Source organism: Rhea americana, unplaced genomic scaffold, assembly GCF_003343005.1.
Source record: "Rhea americana isolate MKP2758 unplaced genomic scaffold, rheAme1 scaffold_179, whole genome shotgun sequence".
Lineage (NCBI taxonomy): Eukaryota > Metazoa > Chordata > Aves > Rheiformes > Rheidae > Rhea > Rhea americana.
In genome coordinates this window covers 113,205-139,419 of record NW_028185916.1, presented here as the reverse complement: position 1 = coordinate 139,419, position 26,215 = coordinate 113,205, and the positions used below count along the sequence as shown (strand labels likewise).

The 26,215-nt window shown below is 37.2% G+C and overlaps 1 protein-coding gene across 3 annotated transcripts in view; it reads right to left on the bottom strand.

The window, feature by feature from the left end:
• Positions 1-26,215, bottom strand: part of CTNNA3 (catenin alpha 3) — a 446,797-nt gene that overhangs the window by 382,023 nt on the left and 38,559 nt on the right. For all 3 annotated transcript variants that reach the window (XM_085301619.1, XM_085301618.1, XM_085301620.1), the window contains exon 5: positions 19,044-19,163. In XM_085301619.1, the coding sequence (XP_085157745.1) occupies positions 19,044-19,163 (120 nt within the window). The remainder of the gene's footprint in view (positions 1-19,043; positions 19,164-26,215) is intronic.

The following is a 26,215-nucleotide window of genomic DNA, read 5'->3' as shown; positions in this document are numbered from 1 at the left end:
AATTCAAGTGTATCCAGCAGAATTTTTTTTCTAAACAGTGTAAGATGTGCCTTTCTTTGCCTGATTACATATAACATGGTTCAGTTCCACTTCCAAAGCAGCTTTTCAGAGCATTCAGTTATGTTTGTATATATATTTCCTATATCTGTCAAACTCTTTTTTTGTATCAGAGTAGGCTCATAAAAACCAAGGTCTTRGAGGAATACTTTCAGAGGATATGCGCAAAAAGCTAAAACCATTAAGTCAAAAAAGAGTAACTTGCATGGATCAGAGTAAAGGTATATGTAGCCAAGTGCCCTGTGTCTGACATCTAAATAGGACTATGTCAATAGTAGCTGCTTCAAAAGATTACATGAATGCACTGGGGACTGATTTGGCTAGGTCGAGCTTTAGGGTATTTGCATTAGTTCTGAGAAATTACAGTTACTGGTATGTCCAGGTCACAACATGCATTATGCACAGCTTCATAATCTGAACTCTTCTTTCCCTAGCTGGCAGGGACATTGCTGCCCAAGAAAATGTGCTCCTTTCAAGCTATACTTTTTTTTAAATAGGTAGGTAGATTGACCTTTATACTAGCTAATTGATTAGTTGGCTACTAAATGCTTTTTTTTTTCCTTGTCTAGTTCCCACTGCACTGAGATGTACTGCACACTCCTCAGCTGTACCTTTGAGATACACTCCTACTGTGGTATAATTCCTAGCCTAGAAAGCTAAAGAATGCCTTCATCTATATCATACAGACAGTGATAAGAAACTTTCTCTTCATCCTAGGGACATATATCTGCTTTCATTGCTGCAGAATCAAAATCAACCTTTTCAACATCAGCAGAAGGTGTCCAGACTGTTCATYTGTTACTCCATCTTACCAGACTGAGTTTGTACACACAGAGCAACAGTGGAACATTGAAAGAGCTAACACAGACAAGCAGTTCTATCTCCTTCAGATGCCAAGCAACCTAGGTTGTAATAATTATGATTTAATAGTGCTTACAAAATGAATCTCAGGAAAACGGATACTTTCCAACTATGATCAAGTTCCTTCTATAGGCAAAGATTCTACCAATATGTTAACTCTGTCCTAGCAGCCATTCTAAACAAACTCTAAAACGTAAACCCATACCAACACTCACTTTTCATAACCTTGACAAATGATACCTACAACACTGTATTAGACAAACCACTGCTGGCCAGTAAAGACAAACTTACTCCATGCATGGGAAATACAATAAGATTTTCATAACAGATGCTGACAACAATCCCTTTCTGATGAAAGCCCATTTCAAAGGATGCATTTATATTTGATTTAAAGTATTAATTTGTTAAAAACTTCTTAGGTCTGCTGATCTTCAAAAACACAACCTCAACAATGGATCAGAATTATCTGAAGAGTGTCCCTCATTCTTCACTTTAATCATCACACTTATCAGCCTCATACTCTTCATGCCCACAGTGTATAGGAACCTCCAGGGAAACGCTGTGGTCTCCTGCGCTTAGGTGGCCTCAGGAACAGTTAAATACTGCTCCATGACACCCACTACAGCACTGCCAAAATGAGAGATTCCCATGCCCTTCCACAAAAACTATGCATGAAAAATAAGTGAGAGTTGTGCACACCAGGAAAACAGAATCCACTGCAGAAGAAAACATTTACTGCAAAAAATACATTGCATAGTCAGCAGGAGGACAAAGTTGAAGAGGCTTTTAAAGACGACTAAGTATTTAACCTAAAGAAGGCTAGTATTTGACCTAAGTTTCTCTGCTGAATTCTGAGTTTATCTATATCTCTGTCAATGTAATTAATAGGTTTCTATCAATGATTGATAGCGATTATTAAATCTAGCAGAACAGCAGTGCAAAGCTAATGTTTTTATTGAATTTCAGTAATGGGTAAGTAACAAAGTTGCTCATAAAACATATCCATATAATTGTCATATTTTAAACAAAATATCTCATTTACTCATTTCCTTTTTGTGCTCAGTTTATCAGTTCATCCAAGCAATAGCATAGCTATTTGCATTTTACTCAGAGGCCATTCGCTGTACTCTTCCATAAGACACTACAAAAACTTAAGTACATTACATTTACCTAGAACACTTGGATGAAGGCAAATGACACTATTTCCACATACAGTTCCAGAACTGCACTACACATTTCCAAGACTTAGGCTGCATTAGCCTTTCCCCAAAGACATTTCCATTTAAAAAGTACACTTGGTGCTCAAGAAGTCTGTCCATAGGCTAGCTTCTTGCTTCTACAGTGAACCAATTAGTTCTTTCCCAAACAAACTTGAGAGTAGCTCAGAGAATATTTTGCTCATGGTGTTTCTTCATCAGACAAAATGGATAGGACTATACCAGACCTGACTATTGTTCTCTGCCAGAGACCTACAGGACTCCCCAGAGGGCTTTACATTTGCACACATGCTGACATCACACCTCTCCAATCACAACAGATAATCTCATTAGCATGCTAGAGGAGTGCGCTGTGAGGCATGTCTCTCACTACTCTGGGTAAATCATAAAAAAGTTGAGGTTCTTTAAAGCTTAGGCACAACTGTTGACTGAAGAGGAATTAGATGGAAGCTAGCAGAGATTTGTGAATCTGTGGATCTGTGTTCAGACATTTCCCAGGCCTGGAAAGGAAGAGGTGTCCTCAGATTCTCTCTGGCAATCCATAGGCAAAATAGCCCAGTGCTGAGAGCTATGAGCCCTGCTACGTAAATTTAAGAAATTTTAAACAGTCCTACAAAGGCAAATGAAACCAGACAGTCTAATTCAGATCTATATTCCTTCAATAACAATATCAACCCTTTAAAGACTGTTAGGAGCTTCTCTGTTGTTCTTTGTGATTCTAATAAATCTTTTTTCAGGACAACATAAAAATCTTCATATTTCATTTCCAATAAGCAAAGAAAGTAGGCAAGGCCGGAAGAAAAAATTCTTTAGTAGCTTTCAACTATCCTCTTCAGTAACTCCCCCTCCCTGACCTCCTAAATTCAATTCTATACACACCACAGTAATGAAGCTATTCACCCTCTCTACAACAAAGTGCAGTCTACTTCTCTAACAGATTCCACCCATTGAGTTCACAGAGGACAGGCTCAAGTGTATCAGGACACTTTGCTATCATTTTATTTGTGAAAGCTACTTATAAAATAACAAAAACAAAACTAAAAGAAAATAAAGGAATGATACTGATCCTAATATTCTCTGTCCCTATATTCTCTTCTCTAATCTATCAATCTAATGATAAAACATAACCCACAGCCCCAAAGTTCCAGTCTGCAATCAAATTTAAGTTCCAGAGACTTTATCTCCTTCATTTAGGTTCGTATCTTTGCAATGCAAAGTCCTGCTCTAAGAACAATGGCTAATAATGTTGGTGAAAATACAATCTTTGCCTAGAATCTTATCCAGAGACATGTGAGCACTTCATTTCTGGCACACCAGTTATCTATGAACTGATAATCAGTAAGGAAGTTAGACAGTATGCTGCTTGTTCTGTTCAGATCTTGAGACAATAATTTATTGGGTTATGCTAAATTTGAAGAAGAGGAGAAATATGGCAGTATTTCTTTCTAAAGGTGCTCGTGCAAAGACTAATTTAACATTGGTTTACTCCTCTGAATGCATGAAGAAATTTATAATATTTGTATGTAGTGTCTACTCTTACCATACAGACTTATTATACATATTACAAGGATTGTATAGTATCTGTATTAGTCAATAGAGAGAACAATAAATAACCAGAACAGTAAGCTATACACAAAATACATATCAAACAATTAACACCATCAGCTCCAACGATTTCTGCCTCATTCTTTCCCTTTCTCTTCCTGCAGTGGGTGACTGCGGTTTGCCTGTGAATAGTTCAGAGCCTGCAACCAGTATAGATTTCTGAGTGTAAGAAATTCAACAAAGGACTCACTCAGTTACAGAAGTGACGTCCACCAATGAACTCAGCTATAACAGAACATTTATATCGGTAATGATTGTAGAAGATAACTAAGCAATGCCATATAACTGTAATGCAAATTCTTTTAACGCAAACCAGAAATATCTCTCAATTCAAATTTAGCATCCATAAAAGATTCAAGAGCTCAAAAAAAACCAAGTGCTAAATTGGACAAAAACATAGACAAGAGATTTTCTTTGGAACCCAAATTCCAAAATATTTTCTCTTTGGGAAACAGAGGTACCAGGAGATTTTGTAGTGTTTCTAAGATAACTTTTTTTCACGAAATTGTTTCTAATATGAGCTGCTAAATCTTCAAAATAATCTCAGAGAGCTCAGTAGCCCAGATTCTTCAAATAAATTAATCAACGTTGACATTTTTAACCAAACGGAAACTTCTAATCTGTTATATATAGACTTGGTCCTTTCCAGACAAACCAAAATCAAAGCACGTAGGTTTCATTGTTGCATTGTCGACCCTACAGTAATAGGCCTTTCAAAGAATCACTTTATGGTGCTTAAAAACATAACATAAATTACTGTTACTGGTATCAACATATAACCACTGAACTTCTATAGATCTTTCTTATCTGCTCAAAAAAATATCATCTCCACATGCCATTCCTGAAGAGAAAGCTCACTGCTCCCTAGTATTTGGAATGTTTGGTGTGTAAACTATAACGTACTTCCCAGCGAAAGTCAAACAGCATCCAGAAATATCTCAAAAGCAGTCACTAATGGTTCTTTAGCACAGTGCTATTTCTTTCCTCTGATTCCTTTACCCTACTTCTGAGTGAAAGAAGTGGAAAAAAAAAGTGATTAAATACAAAAACCAAAATTGCCCCAAAAAAGCAAACTAATTTACCATACCCATGTAGGGATGATTCTTGAAATCCAACATTAAAAAGAAAAAAAAATCACATGATAACAATTTTTGAAGTAATTCAGTAAGAGTTGTTGAAGTAATTCAAAATTTAACTTCTGCCTACACAAGTAAAATTGAAGAAATATAAATTTTACATCTCCAAAATTATAATTCCCTGTGCAATCTATTCAAAAGGTCCACACAGGAATATTCCTTCGGACTGCTGAGAAGAGCAAAGAAGTAAAAACTATGCTTTCTAAATAGCACAAGAATTAAGTACATCAACTAACTAGAGTTAGTTAATTAACTATGTACCTACATATCTTATTTCTAGGTATCTACAGATCTTATTTCTTATAATTACACATCAATTACACATCAATATACATTGATTCATAYAACTAATTTTTAGTTTTTAAGTGAAAGCTTAGATTTTACTTGATAATACTCTAAATCCAGTGCACCACCTCCATAATTAGTTATCAAGAAATTTTGCAAGTCAATCACAAAACCTAACACAAGACTTGGTATGCAATTCCATTCATATTAATTATTCACAATAGGTGTTGTCTTTTTTAATTACCTCTTAGGTGACATCTTAACTGTTGATCAGCTCTAGTGTATAGCACAGTCGCTAAACTTTCCAACAAGCAGTTGTTCTGACACCATTTGCTGTCACTTGCCACTGTTAAACATAGCAACTGAATGGTGACCCAACTTTTTTGTGCTGAAGGTGCTACTAATAAAACTTAGATTATGTATACACAACTGGTTTATAGAGTTTTTAATCAAGACTTTATCCCATTATGTTTCATTATGACATGTGAGTTTATTTCTCATCAGAAAGACTAGATATGTTGTGGGAAGATCTACCTGGAATGAAATTTATAGTTTCTTTGCAAAGCAAAAAGAGCTTCCAGAGAAGTCAGTGTAGGTAGTTCAAATGGGAAAAGTTGTTCAAATAGCAATCCCTTTTACTTCAGTCCTTGAAAAATGATCAAGAAAAGGTGACTGATTGGCGGGGGAGGGGGGGGNAAAAAAAAAAAAAAAAAAAAAAAAAAAAAAAAAAAAAAAAAAAAAGCTACTATTTATTCACTATCCAGAGTCTCCTTCTTCCTCTTCTAAATCCTAGATGTTCCTTTAACCACAAATAAACGCATAATAGACAAAACAGCCTTGGCAAAATGTTTTTTGTAGACTCTCTGGTTTATCTCTAAGCCTGCTTGCAGACATCCTGCTGGGTTAATTGAAAGGGTAACAAGGACTACCAGTCAGTAGACTTAAACCTCACAGGGCTGGAACATAACTCTACAACATATACAAAGGTAACAGTTTGTTTAACCTCAGTAGGGATGTGGGAGAATATTTTGAGATGGCTGCGTTCTTCTCCATATTCCTAAAAATCCAGTATACACATTTCCTATCATTGGAAAATGCCAGCAGAAACATATGAAAAAATCACAAAGTGAGGAAATTGAATATATGATATCTGAACACACAGATAACTTCTGCAAATTTTCAGTCATCCAATCCTAGGACACCAGCATACTTTAATTTACATGGACTGTAAGGTAAACATGAAAAATAAGTTGTTTCAAATAGTTTAAAATCTGACAACTAGATTTAGTATCAAAAAGCAGCACCATTACAACTTTCAGGCTTCTCATCGTTCTTGTGCAAATGAAGGCACAATCACTTTCTTGCAAACAAGTAGATGGCTACAGTAAAAGATTTATCTTGCATTTAGCATATACCCCACTCCCTTATGTTCGCTCACATATGCACAAATGTGCTTTCTTCTTACCGCTTCCATTAAGTGGACAATACAGTCTTAAAATACACAAGTGTGAACGATTCTTTCCAAATCATCCACCTACCCAAATTAAAAATGTGTCTCCAGCTAGACACCATTCAGATTTAAATAGTAATATTGATTTGGAAAAATCCAAGACTGTTTTCTACATTACATCAAGGTTAGCAAGAACACTTTATTCAATAAATTTAAGGTTCACTGCAAGTGGCTATCAGGCCTACCCCAATACACTTTGCAGAGCACACAACAAGCCAAACCCAACAATGTTTAATTATTCTAGCTCCACAGAAACAGCAACAGAGAGAAAAATCAATCCAATACAAAACCTTAGAACTAAATGCAATATGCAAGTTGCATAGAGAAAAAAAGCTCATCTTTTCTATATTCTCTTAAAAAAGAATCCTGTGACAAACATATAGAAGAAACCATAGCAAGCATGCTTGCCATTTATCACAATAATCTGCTGTGCAGCATTCACTTCCAAAACCACACAGAAATAACTGCTTTGTCTCATGAAGTYCAAAACAGGCATGCATTGATCCTATTACTGAAGGACTCTGGGAGAAATACTCCACAACTCTTCAACAGAAAGGTACTACCATAGGCCAGTGCAGGAGAAAGAAACATGCTAGGGGAGTGGATGGTGCAAACAGGTGTCAGAGAGTTGTTAAGGGGTGAAGACAAAGTAGATAAACCATTGAGGGGGTAACTGGAACCACAGAGGCAGCTGGAAGCATTTCCAGAGCACAAGCAGATCTCTGATTTGCTGTCAGTAGGCTGTTACCTCTTTTTACCTCAGTACATATATTTGGGTTAGAAATTACAAATCTCCATAAATAGCATTAAATGCTGACATTTATATCTTATACTATAATCACATTAATGTAAACCAAAAGCTACATTCTAAACGCTGCAGTAGTTGGTTATAACATTCATTTGAAGAAGATGTTTCTGTTTGTATGTTACAAGTTCTGTCTGTAATTCATGTTGTAAATGCACTAGCATTGAGTCAGCTGGGGTAAATTTAACTCTCCCCATAAAGTCTTCAACCAGAATAGATTGTTATATTCTTATTAGCAATGTGTTTCTGGATATGTTTTCTTTTCCTTTAGCTGACCCAGTCTTCTAACCTAGAGGCAGCTGGTTTCTTTTCTCTTTCGTCTCAGTTCTTTCGTAATGTGGATTGTTATTCCACTTACAGTATAATTACTGTATGCTCCATGATGTGGAAAAATAAAACAAAAAACCCTCCCTGCTTTTATTTTGGATTTACCTCTTCCTGAAACAAGCCTTATTCCTGTGCTACTCACCAACAATTTAATCAAGTAATATGTATTTTGTCTTTCTTAATTGGTAATCTACCGAAATGTCCTATATATTCTCAGGCAGTAGCAGGTTATCTTAACCATTCGGAGAATTTCAGGACAAAAACAGAAGAAAACTAGTAGATATTATGTACACTTCATCTGCATTAAAACAAATCAGTAGTTTATCACTTGTGTACCAACACACTAGCATGAATGATGCCTGTAGGCAAAAATAAAGATGTAATGCTCTTACGCACATAGACAAAAGCACTTAGCTACATTTAGAGCACTGAGAAAACATACAACCAAGCCTACCTTAAAGGTGCACAACTTTATACAGCTAATGCATAACCTGGTATAGCTAATATTCTGCAATCCGAATTAAGACAATATATCTGCATGAACTCCAAAAGACTGGATCCTTGGCTTCTGCAGGAGTGAGATAGATTTGAGTCTAAAGAACAGCATATGTCATGAATATCTTCGCAGGAATACTAACAAAATCAGAATGCTGGTCTGAATTTGCAAAGTTATCAGGGCCCATTTCTTTCCTTAGAGGCTAGTTCAGATCAGTAAAAATAGCCTAACATACAATTTAAATCTAACTTGCACAATGCAAGAGTTTTTCATTGCCCACCTCTTCTGATTTGCTATATATTCTGAATACATCTACTCTTCCCCCTACATTATATCTTTAGTTGTACTGAATTTAGTTAAATGCCACAATTTAAGACATAAAATATCCATGTCTTAATATCTTGAATTTATTCAATCTGATGTCCTTGAAATGCAGTTCCACAGGAAAAAGAACCTCTTATGTAAGGAACATTTTTCTCCTTTCAAATTACTCCAACAAAAAATATCTGACCAACTCTGTATCTAGCAATATATGTGTAAAATAAAAATCTATTTTCAATTCACTAGTGAAAAAGCATTGGCTTATTTAGGGGTTATTATATCATCTGGGAGTTTGTGTGTTCATGTATTAATTCTCAGAAGAGGGTAGATTTTTAGGTTGTACTTTTCACAATATAATAATGTAYTTCCACTTTTCTTCAGAGACTTCCAGGCTTATTATGTTTTTCTCATTCAGCAGACGAAACATTCATTTCAGCAAGACCACATTTATACAAAAAACAAGATGGAATTTTGCTGTATTTCATTTTCTTTCAGCTTTCACTGCAGTGATTTACTGAGAGGAAAGACTAACATGTAATATCTAGTGCTCACAGTGGAAGCAGGAAGACTCATGCTGGGCAGTATCTTTTTTTCTGTTATGTATTTTCCTCCACCATGTTGGTGTGGATGTTATGAGCAGTTCAACAGCAACAAAAATCAGATCTGCTTGGCACATTACAGGCAAGGCTAAACAGCTTGCCCAGCAACAGACTGGTAAATGGAAAAAAGATATCACCAGCAGTCTACTTGTACTGAGCTCTAAGTTGTATTCATTCAAAATGTGTCTGCAAATAGAATCAGATAATTATTTCTAAAATGGTAAAAATCAGGAGTCACAAACTATGCATGCTATATACAAACTATATAAAATAATAAGTAGCATTCTATATGCATTACATACTATATACAAACTGAATGTAAAGTAATAAGTTGCATTCTTTGTTAATAAGAGAAAGTCACTTTTAAGCTATGAATTGACATGCCATTTCTGACCCCTGCCCAACTCGCTGGAGATTTTTAATTTGCCTTTGATAACTGATCAAGTCCTTTGTTTTCATGCTTTGTTACTGTTGATCTGCTCTCAGCCAGTTTTCAGGTAACTTAGTTTTTATGTTTATCTTTACCTCCCTCGACTGTTAAGAGCAAAAAAAAAGCAGCATTTTGGATCAGTGCTACATGAATTTTGGAGTAAAAAACAGGAAAAAGAATTTTTTTTAAAACGTTTGAAAATTAGAAATACTAGTTTCTTCTTGTAACAGCTAATTCTAACTTAACACAAAATTATCAGTCAGCTGTCTAACTCTTGAGATTACTGTTGTTTTATATGAGAAAGTTTTCTGTTCTAGAACTTAGAGCTTTCACCTGCCAGCAACCAGACTTCCACATTTCCATCTCTAGAATTCTCTCTCCCATGTGCACACAAACACATGTGCACACCTAAAGGGCCATTTCAAGTGCAAATCATTAGTACTAAAGGTACTTACTAAAGTACAAACAAGTAGTTTTGGTCCTCCTTCTACAGAAGCCAAAATCAAGTCCTCAGCATAGTGGCTCCCAAGTAACTCACGCTGTCAGGAGTCACAGCATTTCAGGTAGTTGTGGATGGATGAAGGCACTAGGAGAAGTCAGTGAATTCTGAAGGTCCTGTGAGCAAAAGTTTCCCCAAAGCATGCACATTAAATATTCAATCCACTCTCAAAAGGAGTTAGCACYTGACTCCTTCAGATTTGGATTGGCTGAGGTGCAAGAGCAGCACATCTACCTGCCCTTCAGCTCCCTGCCTTATTCTCTGCCTTGTAAGTGACAAGAGGACGTCAAAGTCCTCCCCCTTCCCCCCCGCCTCCCTTTCAGCCTGTTCCCCGAATGGTACAGAAACCATCTGCTATCACACCCTTCTCCCTCCCACCAGCTATGTAAAATACTACAGGCTACATAGCATATCTTTGGTATAGCTGAACTTCCCCACATTCAGTAGCTCAATACGAGGATGCAGAAAAACATGCACTGCCAGTCCTTTTTGGTGAGCTGCATAACAACAGGAACATAAGGAAAAGGAGAGAAAAAGACATGACCACACGGCGCAGCATCCCACAGGGTCTCAGACCTGAGAAGGCTATTACAACCCTTCATTCTGCCAACCTCAGTAACTGCTTACTATGACCTAATCCTAAGGCCAGCTCTGAAAATGCATTCAACTAAAAGCAGAGATTCTCTGAGTTACAACTGCACATTGAGGATAGCTCCATACAAAATGAACTGAAAGCAAGGTAGGGTGCTTTGCTTGGGATTACTGTATGCTGTCCCTGAGCAAGGTATACTCCATTACAGCTTGCTGCTCTTCATATCCATCTCTAATTTAGTTTAGGACCTTGTTTTCCCTTTATGTGGCTGAGTTAAATTCATTTTTATATCATCTTTGTTTTAATATTCTCATTTTCTTCCTTATAAACTGAAACCTTAAGAAACTTAGGATGCAGAGTTCAACTGTGAAGGGAAAATATCGGGGGRAAATTGGATGCCTCAAGAAAAATAATAAACAGCTTTTCAATTTTAAAGGGAAACACAATCAAATAGCCAAATTGAAGACAGCTAAGATGCTTCTCCCTTAAAAAAGGACACTGTGTGAAAAAACATTCTCTGAGGCCAGGGCAAGCCAAGGAAAACCCCAAAAGGTCACTGTGTGAAAAACCATTCTCTGAGGCCAGGGCAAGCCAAGAAAAACCCAAACAATTGGCAGGTATACAGCCCGTTGACACTCAGAGTCCAAAGCATTCTGACAAAGATTTTGAAAAGGTAGTTATTTATAAGCTTCTGGCATTGTACAAAATACAGAATCAGACAAGCTCTTTACCCCAAGGACCTTATCTAAACATATGATAAAAGARGATATGGTTTCCAAAGAGAAGCCAGAAAGCTTCTGACTGCAGGGACCTTGTCTACTGGCAGAGCTCCAGATTTAAAATTGCCTGGCACAAATACAGTAGGAGGAGGTCTATGGAGAGGAGCTCAACACTTTTGTTTGCTGGCAGTGATTCCAGAGTAGTTCGTGATCCGTTTCCAACATTCAGAATCTGGCAAATACTGCAATATATCTAACTGGASACAGTACTYGAGATGAGGCCTCACCAGGGCTGAGTAGAGGGGCAGAATCACCTCCCCTGACCTGCTGGCAACAGTCTTCCCGATGCACCCCAGGAGACCATTGGCCTTTTTGGCCACAAGGGCACATTGCTGGCTCACGGTCAACCTGTCATCTGCCAGCACTGTCAAGTCTTTCTCTGCAGGGCTGCTCTCCAGAAGGTCAGCCCCCAGCCTGGACTGGTGCCTAGCGCTGTTTTTCCCCTAGGTGTGGGACTCTGCACTTGCCCTTGTCGAACCTCATGAGGTTCCTCTCCGCCCAGCTCTCCAGCCTGTCCAGGACTCTCTGAATGGCAGCACAGCCCTCAGGTGTGTCAGCCACTCCTCCCAGCTTGGTATCCTCAGCACACTTGCTGAGGAGGCACTCCATCCCCTCATCCAGGTCATTGATGAAGAAGTTGAACAGGATGGGACCCAGTACTGAGCCCTGGGGGACACCACTAGCCACAGGCCTCCAACTAGACTCCACGCCACTGATGACCACCCTCTGAGCTCTGCCTTTCAGCCAGTTCTCAATCCACCTCACTGTCCACTTGCCTAACCCACACTTCCTGAGCTTTTCTAGGAGAATGTTATGGGAGACAGTGTCAAAAGCCTTGCTGAAGTCACGGTACATAACGTCCACTGCTCTGCCCTCATCTACCCAGCCAGTCCTTCCATCATAGAAGGCTATCAGGTTGGACCCTGTTATTTTCAGCCTACTTTAATTTTTAAGATTGCCTTCAGGTATTCTAGCTGTATCTTGACACGAACAGGAGGACATTCCTTCCAATGCATGCTAACTGCTTAACACAAATCACCATTTAATTCTTACATATATCACGTAAAATCTCCATTGATAAAACACTTCTGTTTATTAGGCAAAAATCAGAGCCACAAAGATGAACRGGCTCCCCAAGACACATGCTTTTACAAGTTTCTCAGCTATCTCTCCCTCTATTTTAAAATATATTCACAAGAGCTCGCTGAGATGTAATTTTAAGTACAGGAATCCTTACTTATCCTTAATCTGACTGATGGCTTTTGAACACAGAGGTGTTTGACCTTGCTTGCCTGATTTTGAGGCAAGTTATAAAGCATTCAGCTAACAACTAGAAAAGTCATCCAATAAGAAAAGTCAGCAGATCATCTCTTGCTATCCAGGTAGAATGCCACAGTTTAGCGAATATGAAAAATTCTAAAAGATACTGAACACKGTACAATGTCACTGTTTTACAGAAGTCGAAAATAGTATTTTAAAAAAACACAAAGAGAGGAAAAAAAAATATATCCATTCCTCCTAAGCACAGCAGAAGTAGAGTCTCCTGCAGAGCCCACAGTTTAGGCCTTCTGTGATTCTGAGGATAAAAACATCCAGGTGTCTGCTAAAATGTTAAATGATCTCCAGGCTTGAAAGTGCTTCATTTTTCTCCCTCCCAATGTTCCCTCTGAAATCCCCTTCCCCAAATACTCTCTTCCCCTACAAGCACCTGTCACCCATGGCTATTTCTTTGGGAGAATGAATCCTGGGGCAGCTCATTCTGCACTTAATAGGACTGTGGGCTTGGTCATTATCATTATGCCCAATGGTTTTCTGTAGAAGGGCTGAGTCCTTTACACCATCATCAGAAACTCCGTGCACCCTAACATGCTACAAAGCCCCTCCCCCCCCACAAAAAAAATGCAATCACTATATAAAGAATTCCATAATTCTCTTCCCAGATCCAAAACTAAATTTACCTCTCAGTTTCCCCACTTATCAAGCAGGTATGTCAGCATGTTCCTTCTTAACAGGAGCAAAGACTAAGAAAATAAAAATAATAATTAAGAAAAGAACACACAGCACAAAACAAAACACAGCCACAGAACTGCTGGAAGTTACCAGAATGCTCATAACACTATTCCACAAATAAGTATGTAAGTTAGAATCATTTATTCCAGACAGGACCAGTCTATGTCTGGCACCCTAGAAAGCAAAGTCAGCCTTCTGCATAGAAGGGTGGAAATCTTTATTTTTGTGTTCAGGTATAAAGMGGATTTTGGCTCAGGCTTGGCCAAGCTGAAGGAGGTAGCCCAACTTAGGAGCACACTTACCACTATGTTCTGCAGGCATTCTAAGTGACCTCTACGCCACAACGCTGCAAACTAGAAAGAATTTTTATTGTAGCTAGAACATGCGGAATTCTTACACAGACCTCTTGACTATAGTATTTCTTTGAACTTCTCTAAAGGCAGAGCACTTTGTGTCTCTCCATAATAGAAAACTATTCAGGAAGGAAATATAATTACAACAGATACTTCAAAAACAAACTAGCAAAACAACAAACAATCCTGATGCTCTCTGCATAGAAAATACCTGTGCGAGTAGGTACCCTGCCACCAAAGAATTTTTTTTTTTAAGTTTTTCCATTATCTCCAAGTGATTTATACAGTAATAGTAATGCTGTTGTGTCTTCTTAATGTCCATTCTGAGTATAATTCACATGAATTGTGTACAGGTAGTGAGCAAAGCCAGGCCTCCAGGAAAGAGGTAGGCAATTTACTTTTAAAACACTTAATTTACTGAAATTGTTACTGTCCAATTAAAATAGATTCTGACCTTAGCTATAATGTTTTAAGTTTGTAACACTATTAATTTCTTGAAACCGCTTCAAATTTAAASTAGTATAAAGTCAGAAAGCAGAATATAGAAGCTAAGTATTGAGGTCAATTAAATAAAAAAGAAGGAAGATGAGCTAAGATAGCAATTCTCTAAACAGTCTTCGTGGACCACCTGGGTTGTACAGACCTATTGATAGTGATTTACAGAGACATCAGATTAAAAAAAAGTATTAATGGGAAGCAGGCATGACAGTATAAAAGAGGTCTCCTGCAAAGTGGACCATTTGTCACATCTGATCGTGTCCTCAACACAGAAATTTGCTAAAAGTAAATCTCAATTCAGACAAACTTCTGTTAAGCAGAACATATGTCTTATAAACTTGAAGTATCCTCAGGTCAGATGTTTCCTCAAAACACTGCTCTCTCTTATTTCCAAATAGTTTCAAAATTTTCATACACGTCACAGTTGTTTGGCTACCAYGGGGGTTATCTTGTTAGGCACCAAAATTTATCCATGATTTTTTTTTAAACTTACTACTCATTCTCTATTATGAAGAGAGTTCATAAATAAGAAGCTACACTTGTACAGAATGAATCCAACGACAAAAGTTAGAGGAGTTCAGATGTGGATCCTAAAGTGGCCAAGACACAGTACAAAATGGGACTCTGGATGGTGCAGCCCATAGAAGAGTGGTTTGCTTTGGGGTGCTCCCAAAAGTTTAGGAACCCCAGGTGCACCACAACCAGAGTCATCACAGTATGGGGTTGCTGTAGCCCTCTAAAGACTCTGTAAGTGCTGAAGAAACCTCAAAGGAGGTTGAAGAAGAGAAAAGGAGCAAAGGAGAATTGACACCACAGACTCACACTGTAAGCCTCTAGGTACTGTGAAACTTTGCACTGGGTTATTTGTTGACCATGTGTACTGTTATCTATTGACCATCCTTTTGACTATATTGTTACTGGCTGAGGCCACTGGTTCTGTTGTGTAGCCATGGTCTAGCACCGTTTGATTGGATAATGAACTAAACCTGGGAAGGATAAAAGAAAGTAAGTCACATATCTCTGGTGTGGACTTGGATTTACCACCAGCTGGTCTGTGGACCCCGTAACCATGGGGGACACCCCTGATGCCAACTGCCAGGGAAAACCTGAATCATCTTTGTGCAGCTTGAGCGTGGCAAGAATAATTCAAGGAAAATTATACCAGAGGGGTAGCCCATAAGGATGAGGAAAGGGTGAGAACAGTCATTGTACCATGCATCCAAGAATGGTCGTTGTACTATGCATCTGCAGCTTAACCATACAGCTCTGATATGTGCATTCTATTTTTAGTTCTGTTATATTTCTAGCTTTACTATACTTTTTTTTTAGCTTTGTTATACTTGTAGATTGTCTGGTGTTAATCGTTTAGTGTTGTCCAGCATCTGTCATATGTGTGCAACTACTTAGCTCTAATAAATTCTTATAGTTGACAAACAATGCTTTCTCGAGTTCAGTGTAGCTAACCCTGGAATCTGAAAGAATCCCAGATGCCCTTCTAGTGGCACAACACACCCACCCCAGGAGGTATGCAGAAAGATGAAATCCCAGGTATGTGTCTGTCAGAAAAGTCTTCAGTAAGTCAGATAGATGAAAGGTCAGAAGGGGAGAAAGACAGATGTCTTAGCCTTCCAGTMAGTGAGAAACAAAATAATGAGAGCAAGTAATTTTAAGTTTAGTACACTGAAACAGCTTTATGTAGGGTCACACTAATGCTAGGATGGGCAAAATGAAATGCATGATAACATGAAGCCCAGGCCAGGGCTGAGGGTTGGTCTGCAGCAGCCATGCAATGTGAGCTAATCCTATGCATCTCTTCACCATCATCTTTTATGAACATTTGTAGAGGGTCTGCCTATGTTCAGGTGTTGAATGTAAATTTTTTTTTATTTGCATTTTATCGTCATCTGGCAAGAATTAGCCATACTTCCAGGTAACTGGATAATAAGACRTCACTCAGAAAAGAATGACAAACCTGTAGAGAGGTGTAGGTGTCTTCTATTAATCAATATTAAGAAAGAAGTTCTAATATCAATAATGTATTAGGGAGCAGACTTGAATACTCTGGGAGTTCACCATAGACCACAGTTATAGCAACAGCAGCTAGACCTGACAAACAGATGTGATTCTACCCTTCATATTGTGTTTGGGACACAGAAGAAGCATGAAGAGCATAAGAGTCATTTCTGTCAGCAATTTGCTTGCCATCTGAAAACACAAGGGCTTCTATCTCATTTTGAAAACTGTCACTTAAAAAAATGACTTAAAATAAATCATCACCACAAACATCTTTCTCTTGTATACTTCCACCACTCACAGAGAAGGTTTGTTCCATACTTAGAAATCAGAATCAACACAGGTCATTTTAAATATCCTTTAAAAGATGTTGTAGTTTTCCATCTGTCCTGATTACTTGAACACTGAGAAATTACATTGCTATATTGCACTTTATGTTTTATGCCTAAGAAATAAAGGCAGAAGCAGACAATCATATTTCATTCAAAAGCAATAGTCATTGCTTGACTATATAGAACTCTTACTTTACCATGAATGGATTCATACTCATATACAATTGCTAGCTTTATCTCAGAACAGATGGTATGACTCAACATTTTGCCAGCAGGCCTATGAATATTTCCTTAATCTAATACAGCATATAAAATATTACCAATTAAAAGGTAGGCTGCTCCATGAACTCAGAAAAAAACATCCCTTTAACTCTGAACAGYTTCAGTTCCAATCTAAGTCTGTGCATGTTCCAAAATAATTAAACCAAACCTTAATATTTCCACAAAAAGATCATTTTCTTTCCCAAGCAGGAAGCAGTTCAGAGTGTTTTGTATACCTGATAGATACAGCAGTTTTTCAAAACTCTCACTCTGCAGATTCTGCAGCAAGTGCTATYGATACTCAGTGAGATACTCATCTCAAAAACAGGTAAAAAGTACTAATCAGAAAAACAACTCCCCAAACCATAAAACAACTGACTGGGTATGCAGTGCAAATTAACTAAGATACAGAGAACGTCTCTAGTATGTTTTACTTTTTACCAGTTCAGCCTTTGTCTAGTTAATTTTCTTAAAATTTGAATAGCATTTTAGAAGATGTTACAAACATGCATACCCAAGTAAAAAGTCTGTCTTCTGTTCTATGATTGAAAGCAGGAAATGATTTTATAGTTAATACACCTTCAGTACTTCCAAATGCAAAAGCTTCTGCCAACATAGTTCTGTAGAGCAGAAAGACAGCAGAAACAGCATGGGGAGGTATCTGCACACCTTATATTAAATAAGGATGTCAAGATTTTCAAAATGCTTTAAAATGCCAAGTATTGAGATAGGGAGGGTAGTAAAGACCTGAAAACAGGAGAAAAGATGCCCCACCTTAATGTGAAATGTAGTACATTATTGAGATATAGTCTTCTACAGAACTAGACACACATCACTTGAAATAACAAGGAATTTTGCAAAGCTAAGAGTGAGAACTCAGACTAAAGCAAGCTATTCCCAAGAAAAACATGGTGAAAGCCCRAGAAAGAATTAATAGAATTAACCCTTTCTTTGCTCAGAAATGCTCTCCAAGCCCTTACAGATGTGACATTTGCTATGCTTGATGTAATTATGTGATTTGATAAAACAAACATATTAGAAGCTAAAACTAGTATTAGTTGCTAGTAGAAACACTGTCTTGGCAGCCCCATGTCAGAGGATACAAAGAACGATGCCATATTACAACCAGGAAAAAGGTGCCCACCACAGTGAAACTCTTCCAAGCAAACTGCTCCCTGAGCTCCCTAACTAAAGAACAAGATATTCTTGTGTTCAGATATCATCTGCCCCTCAGGTCTTCACTGATTTTCTAGTAATCTGATCAATTACCTGATGTAAACATCGACTGGAAGTGAGTGGCCCTCAAGCAGTAGAAGCGTTTGACAACGCTGACACCTAGCGACACAGTTCAGAAAAATATGAAACAAAACACTCCCCCAACCTCCACACACAAAGCACACAGATGAAATGGAGTTACATTTCTGTGAAAGATGCAAAGTCTTGTTTCTCCAAGAATACAAAAATAAGGGAAAATCTGTTACGAGAACTGTCATTTTCATAGAAGCCATGCATAAGTGACAGCTAGTAAAGCTAAGATTATATACATTCTAACAATTGGATTTAACCTTGATCTTGCAGGCATGAGTCAAAGACTGTAAACACTCTTAAGTTTTATGCAATCTAGCCTTGTAAGTTCACTTCTAAAAAATAAACTTTGGTAGTTTGCATATACAGTCAGTATTTGATTACATTAACTTCTATGGATATAGTTCATTTCTCAAGTCAAAAAATCCAAATATTTTTATGCCCTTTAATCTGAAAAAAATAAGCATTTTGTTATGTGTTATGCAATATTTAATAGTCTGTTAAGTTTCTCCTACTTGATTCATGTATCTTTCTTTAAGAGGGACCAATTTGTTCAGAAGTAAAAAAAACATGCAGTTCAACATAATTTGCATTGAAAATAATTTCCACTCTTCCTAYTGGCTTACATGACCGTACTACATGAAACATGTAACTGTACTGAAGGAACAGTAACTCTGTGAAGTGTATCACTTTTCCCATGCATTATGTTTATACCCATTATTCTGACTTTCTACCAAGTTTCCATTTCTTACCTGTTGACGTTTGTATGCCAAATAATCAAGATTTTCCAGATCTTTTCGGAACTTCTGATAGGTTTTCAGAAGATCAGCTTTACTGGATACATTTCTTAGAGATTCAAATGTTCGTTGAAACTGCGGTGGGAAAGAAAGAAATACTGTCATTCACAAAGTTTTTATGCTTGTTGCTGTGTTAGGGTTTTATTCTATTAAATACTAAAATTATGAACCCACACTATGTCCTAGTAGCATCTTCCAGAAATAAACATACTTGAAATTTTGTTTTGAAATCAACTCCAGAATTCAAGGCCTCGTACATATGCCCCATTTAATTAAATTAAATCTCTAATTAACTTCATAGACTAGACTTGTACAAAACACAACATTAGCGACCACGCCAGTCTCCAAAGGTTAGAGCTTTTCCCATGTTACGCTACAGGAAATTACAGTAAATTATCAAGCTAATTTACTTAAGAGTAATTAACAAAACTGAAGACTCACCTTGGAAAGTGCTCATACCTTGCAGGAAACTGTGACAAGCTTAAATATACTTTGTTTTAGATCTATCCTTAAAATTTAATACTTATTTCATACGCATACTAATATAAAAAATGGTATTGGTACTTTTTCAAACAGAATAACACTATCAATCCAACCGTAAGGAATTGTAATAGAAAGCCTAAGATGGTGTGAAAGGAGAATGAAGAGCAACATCTGGGTGTGGAGGCATCAAAAGGAACACACACCTCTCAGAATAGCCTCAGAATGGCACACAGATTAGCTGATCATAAAGACCTCTGCATATCTGTCTGCAGTAGGCATGATTGCATTGACACACAGAATTGGAGACAACAGTGGTGATTTCTGATAACTCACAGAGGYGGATCAGGTTAGAGACACTGATGACCATCAGCTGAAAAAGGATACAGAGAAGCTTATCTGAAACCTGTACAGGATTGTCAGTCTAAGAACAATTCGAGAGACAAGAGGAGGACTTAAAAGCTGGTGTCTCTCRTTCTCCTCATTGTCAAGAGAGATCCTCGGCCTAACACCTGCACGCAACCACAATGGTGCTTGTCTGTTGGATGGGCTGCTTGGACACAATACATTCCAGTGCTAGTGAAGAGGACTGTGACAGTGAGCGAGTGAAACTTGTTTTGTTTCTGCTTTTATTCTAAATGAAATTCATTCTCCTCCTTTAAGCTCATGGCATGGATATTTGCCACATTGTTGATACAATGTTGTGAAAGCATTTTCTACACAATTTCCTGAGTTTATAAAATACCAGTAAGATAGAAACATTTGATTAAGAAAGATTGAGGCTAAACAAAAAATAAAAGCATTTACAAATCCAGTTTTACGAAGCTTCTTTTTCTAGGAGATATACTTCAGATTACTCTCACTCTTAAAAATTATTTTTACTTTCCCACATATTACATGTTCATAGTGTAGTTACTGCGTCCTAATTGAAACTAGTATTAACTGATGCTAAACAGGGGGAAAGAAAAAAAGCAGTATGAAGACTACATTTGAACAATTTACACAAATAAATCAGCACATTTTAAAAGAAGGTGGAGAGAAAATATGAAATGGTTTGTTGATTAAAAAAATTTCTTCAGGTACATTTCTTCTAGTAAGCAAACCAAAACACAAACAGGTTAAATAGTCTTAAATCTTAYATCAACAAGACAGTATAACTGATTTGGCAAGCATTCCAGGGGCCAGTACCTGATGACCCAAAAGATGAAATACATTTTATACCTCTTCAGCTGATTACGAAACAACGCACAGAGAAGAATTGGCCTTTCCATCACTTTGTTACTCACCCGTGTCTGAGATCTAGCACAAGAGACAGTCAGCCCTGCGTTAGGGAATCTGAACTGTAACGCTTGACAAGGTCGGATATCTGATCTTACTAATGCTTCCCAGTTACCCATAGCATATCACTTGTCTGACTTTTTCTGTTTCCCCATCTGTACTCTTCTTCGCCTCTCAGGCATACGACAGTTGTAAAGTAGTTGTAAAGTGGTATACTTTTTTTTTTTTTTTTTTCCTTTTTCTTCTCCTGCTCCTATGGTTCATTCAATGACTGCAGTTTTATAAAGGGTGGAGAATTAGGAAAACAAACAATAAGAGCAGAAAAAAAAATCTTCACTCATCTCCAGCCTTTCCTTAAAACCTGACAAGAGAATTGGCAGCTAGTGCTGACTGCGGATATGGACTGCTCCACAGTATGACTCTTGCTGTGTGGGCATTTGACCAAGACCAAGTTGTATGTGCTCCTTAATAGCCACTAGGTAATTCCCCTTTGGGATAACAGACAACTCAATTTCAGCTGGCAATTTATAACACACAGATATATACATCCTGGAATCTTCAGCTGAGTTGCCACTTCTTGTTTTCCATATGTTTTGCAGCCTCTATTTCACAATCTTACTGTTCTTGTAAGTGAGAAACAAGATAAGCCAATGATCCATTTGTAATTTATCTGACCTTTCCTGATTCTAGTGTCTTTCAACACCATTGAAGGTTAACCAGAGACTTTCCATTAGCAGATGAAAAGTTTCCTACTGAAAAATAAAAGTTTTCCCATCTGAAGCAGACTGCACTGAATTTTGTAACAACATGGGTGAAAGAACATAAGCACTGAGACAAAACTGAGAGACTCTTTATTCTTTTCTGTTTAACTTCATTATCTTCCACCCTTTGCAGGATCTGTTGTTTTCAGACTTTACCTCTACTAGAGCTACTCTGAAAGTCTTGAATTTGCAATACTTGCACAGATTCATACTCCAGGGGCATTTCATAAGCATTGGCGGAAGTGATACATTTGCAACATTTTGCAAGCTAGGTCAGAGTACAGTTTAGGCAGAATAAAAGCTATCCATAATGCTCTCTCTTCACAAATATGTCAGAGGCTGCTCATATAAGTTCGGCATGTACCTCAACTCCAAAACTTAACACACTTCTCAAGAAATTACCCTGATGTTTTCACACTTCATTATGGGGCTGAGTAATATGGAGAACACACTCTTTAAGTGGACATAAAATGCACCTTTTTGGAACACYTTCTCTCATCAACACATTAGACTACAATGGAGTACAAGTAGTAGAATGATCATCCTATTATGGATTTGCTTAATCCCACAGCTCCAATTCTTCCTTTGACAGAAACTTTACTGACAAGCTCACACACTTCTTTATGTCCTGAAGCAACTTAAACATCAATAATAATGTGTTTGGCTCTCWGGAAAGAGGTAACAGTATAGGAACCAGTGAGTGAGGCTGAGTAAGTACAAAACAAATGTGTAACTGTAAGGATAACATATTTGCATAAGATAGATGGGTCAGAAGTAGTTGCAAGAGCTACAYCACTTGGAAAAAGTCTTTCTTTAAATGTGTGTGTAGAGGGGAACTTTTTTTTTAATTTAACTCAAAAATAAATAAAAAACCAAGTTAGTTTTAAGAAATGGAACAGATACATCCTCTTTTCACTACCATCAGTACAAATTTAGAATAATCTGCTCCATCAGTACAAATTTAGAATAATCTGCTTTGGACACATAAAGGTTATCAGAACATTTTCAAATTTAAAATCTGCATCCGGATCTTTCTGTATCATTCTACTACTAGTGTGAACCCTCATTTTCAGATGAAGGAAAAGAAAACTCTCACTTTTTTTTTTTTTTTTTTGGTCTAGAAATGAAAAGAAATATTAATTCTCCATAACTAACTTCCTCTCTTCCACTGATAACCAAATGTAAATAATGATACAAAAAGAATCCCCAGCAGCTTGTTTTTGCCTGTTACTTTAGCAGAGTACACCGTTTCTGGAAGCCAAGAAGCAGCAATTATTTACTACTTCGTTCTCTGTGGTGCTACTCGATGAATACTTGGACTGTTTTTTTCCTCTAAAGAAAGCTTGACTGCAAGTAGGGAAGGAATGTTAGCATTTCGGTGGTTCTGAAGAGCTTACACTATTTGTCAAGTTACCATGGATATCTTCATAGCATATATACGGCATAGACAAATTTGTAACTTTTCAAAACACATAGGTTCTTCTACTGATTAAGCTCATGAACATTACAGCATTCCTTCTGTAATAAAAAACAAAAACAATAATTGTAAAACTTGTGCCAAGTACTCTAGCACTGAAGAACACAAGGTGGATATCACATCAGAATCTACCAACTGAGCAGCCACTGTCAAGACATTGCTGAATGCTTACCTAACAGCTAACAAATACACAACAAGAGCCTCCAATTAAGTGAGGGAACTTCCACAGTCCTCTTTCTGGTATCTTGAAGCAACAAATATCATCCATAATTTTGAAAGTGATAAAGACCCAAAATGTGGATGGACCAGGAAAAGGTCATTAATATGGCCTCTTTGTAAGTATAATCATAGAATCATAGAATGGTAAGGTTGGAAGGGATGTCTGGAGATCATCTAGTCCAACCCTCAGCGTAGCCCGTAAGGGGATTGAACCCATGACCTCGGCATTAGCAGCACCAYGCTGTAACCAGCTGAGCTAATCCCCCTGATTAGTATGGTACAATGCCRCAATTTCCTCTTAGGCAGTGATYATGGTTCCATCTAATTGATAAGYAGTTCTGTAAGCATCAGAGCCAAATTTCCTACAAATGGTTCTAAAAATACTTTTCTGTAAATATTATCTCACAGTTGATTCATTGTAACATCAAAAAAGAAATGTGAGCTCTAACTGAAGTTTCTCCTACAGTCAAACTATTTATAATGGCCATCTGAGAATCCTCTGGTGTCTCTGAAAGCTCATGATGTGCAGTTTTTTTTCCTGAAGTAGAAGATTTTTCTCCACTATCCATCTGCCTGTTTTCAGGAACCTTGGAACTTCTGCTTTTCTGTCAAATATGATGAAAATTAGGCAATGGGTTCAAAGAGAAGAAGCTGAGGCATAAACAGAGCGGTTACATAATATTCTGATAGGAAACCAGACTAAATTAGGATTGATATTTATTGAGATTAACTTCTCAAGTTTCATGAAGACTGTTAAAAGTCTCTATATGTTGTAGCCTAGCTCTGCGTTTTTCTGAAAAAAGTTAATTTAACTGTTTTCAACTGCTGCCTTGTTCAGCTGTTGCAAGTAAGCTGATTCATAATATGAGCTTTTGTGGAACAAACAATGTAATTAAAGGCAGTTGCTGTCTGATTTTGTGAGGCCTAATTTAATTCTCATATTTTGATAATGTTACTCCGCAACCACAGTTAGTAGCATCCTTTCTGGAATCCTAGGGGAATAGCTTCTGCACTTAAAAAGTTTGAGCTTGTTTGGTTTGGTCCGAGGTTTTGACTGGTTTAAGTCACTATTTCATTTGGCTCTGAAGAATTCTGGTCTACAGTTTGGTTCAGGATACATTCTTGAAAAGCACATGAACACAAAGTGGACTAGATTCACTTCAATTTTTGCAGGATTTCCTTGACAAGCCTGGGAATCTCAATATGGGCAATGAAAATTAATGGCCTGCTGACATCTAGACAGAAGGCCAAGTCACTGAAAGATTAGATCATAAATACTTAGCACTATATTCTTCGCAGTTTACAATTTGGAGATGGAGGAGGAGACATCATTAAAAGTGGAGTACAAAGTCTTATTCTTGGTAATAATCATACAACCTCAAAAATAGATATGCGAGGCAGAAGGTACTGCTTTTTCAGTTTGTGAATGATGCTATTTGACAAACCACATAGCTAGGTTTCTAAGCAAGTGACATTAAAGCTAAGTCATAAGAGTGACAGGATCAATTGGTCTACTACATATCCTTTACTTGCTGTCATTCTATATGCAGAGTTCAGATTCAGGGCCAATTCTGCAAAAGCCAATCTGTTATTTAACAATATGGAAAAATGGCTCTTTTCAGATTTATCTAGAGCAAAAGCAGTGAAAAAGCCTTTGCCATTCAAAACACACCAGTACCATCTTTCACTATGCAAGGCAGGAAAATAGCATTGAACTATTTTATTCGTTTTTAAAATACTTCTCTTTCTTTTAATATGGATGATTAGAAGTTGAATTAGGCATGAGAGGCAAATTTAATCACCATTCTGACATAAGGAAATAGTTCATTTTAAAAAAATCTTCCTGTTTTAATATGTACTGCTGCTTTAAAAGACTAAACTACACTAAATGTACTACTTTAAATCACCAGGAGAGATGGCTGAAAGAACCAATAATAATAATAAAAAAAACTCTCAAATTTCAATTACTGAACACACATATTCATGAAAAATAGTTGCTCTTCCAATATTTTGCTGTAATGGAATGGGCTCCAACTTGCCTCTTTGGAGAGGTTTATGGAGAGGAGGTCACACAGCCTCCTCTATTCAGCAAATATCAGATGATTTTGCTCGCATTTTAAGGAGGTCTGAAGATATGCATTTCAAATATAAAACAGATGCCGTTTGTTTTGCAAGTATTTCATTTCTGCCTCCCAAAGCAAAAGCAAATTATGAAATGCAATGAAATAAATTTCCCTGGATCAGAATGATCTGTGTGTGCTTGAGATACAAATAATTGTTGACCGGCTGAAGCACTGTACATTATACTGGCTTCATTATTATACTACCAATACATAATCTGACCAGAGAAACTGAATTTCCAAGGTCATCTTACCAACCTAGAATTTGCCTTCCAAGATTATTGCTCATAAGAGGAAATTTTACAGTATTATTTTAGTGCTATTCTCCTTTAAGCACTGCACTTCAATGTAAGTGTTGCTGTCTAAGCAAAACATAATAATAACTACTCAGAAAGAAACAGTTTAGCAATGGTACTTCTTGGTGACATGTTCAAAGATGATCTACCTCAAGAGAGCCCTGGCTTGAGCTTGTGGACATCTACATAATCCAAATAATAATCAAAATAGTTGTCTGCTTTTTTAATAACCCATTTTTTTTTCAAAATAACTTTCAAACTTCCTCATTACAAGACATAATACTGATTTCTTAAACTCAGCTGTATTTTTTGGCTTTTAATATATTCCCTGCTAACCTATTCCATAAATCACCTTTGTATCGCAGTTCTTCTATGCCTTATGTTTCTTGCTTTCTTCATTTGGAAATTATCTCACAGCTTTTCAATTACTTATTTTTATTAAAAATATATTTCAAGTAAATAAATATCTTTCATAATGTTAAAAATATCTGCAAGA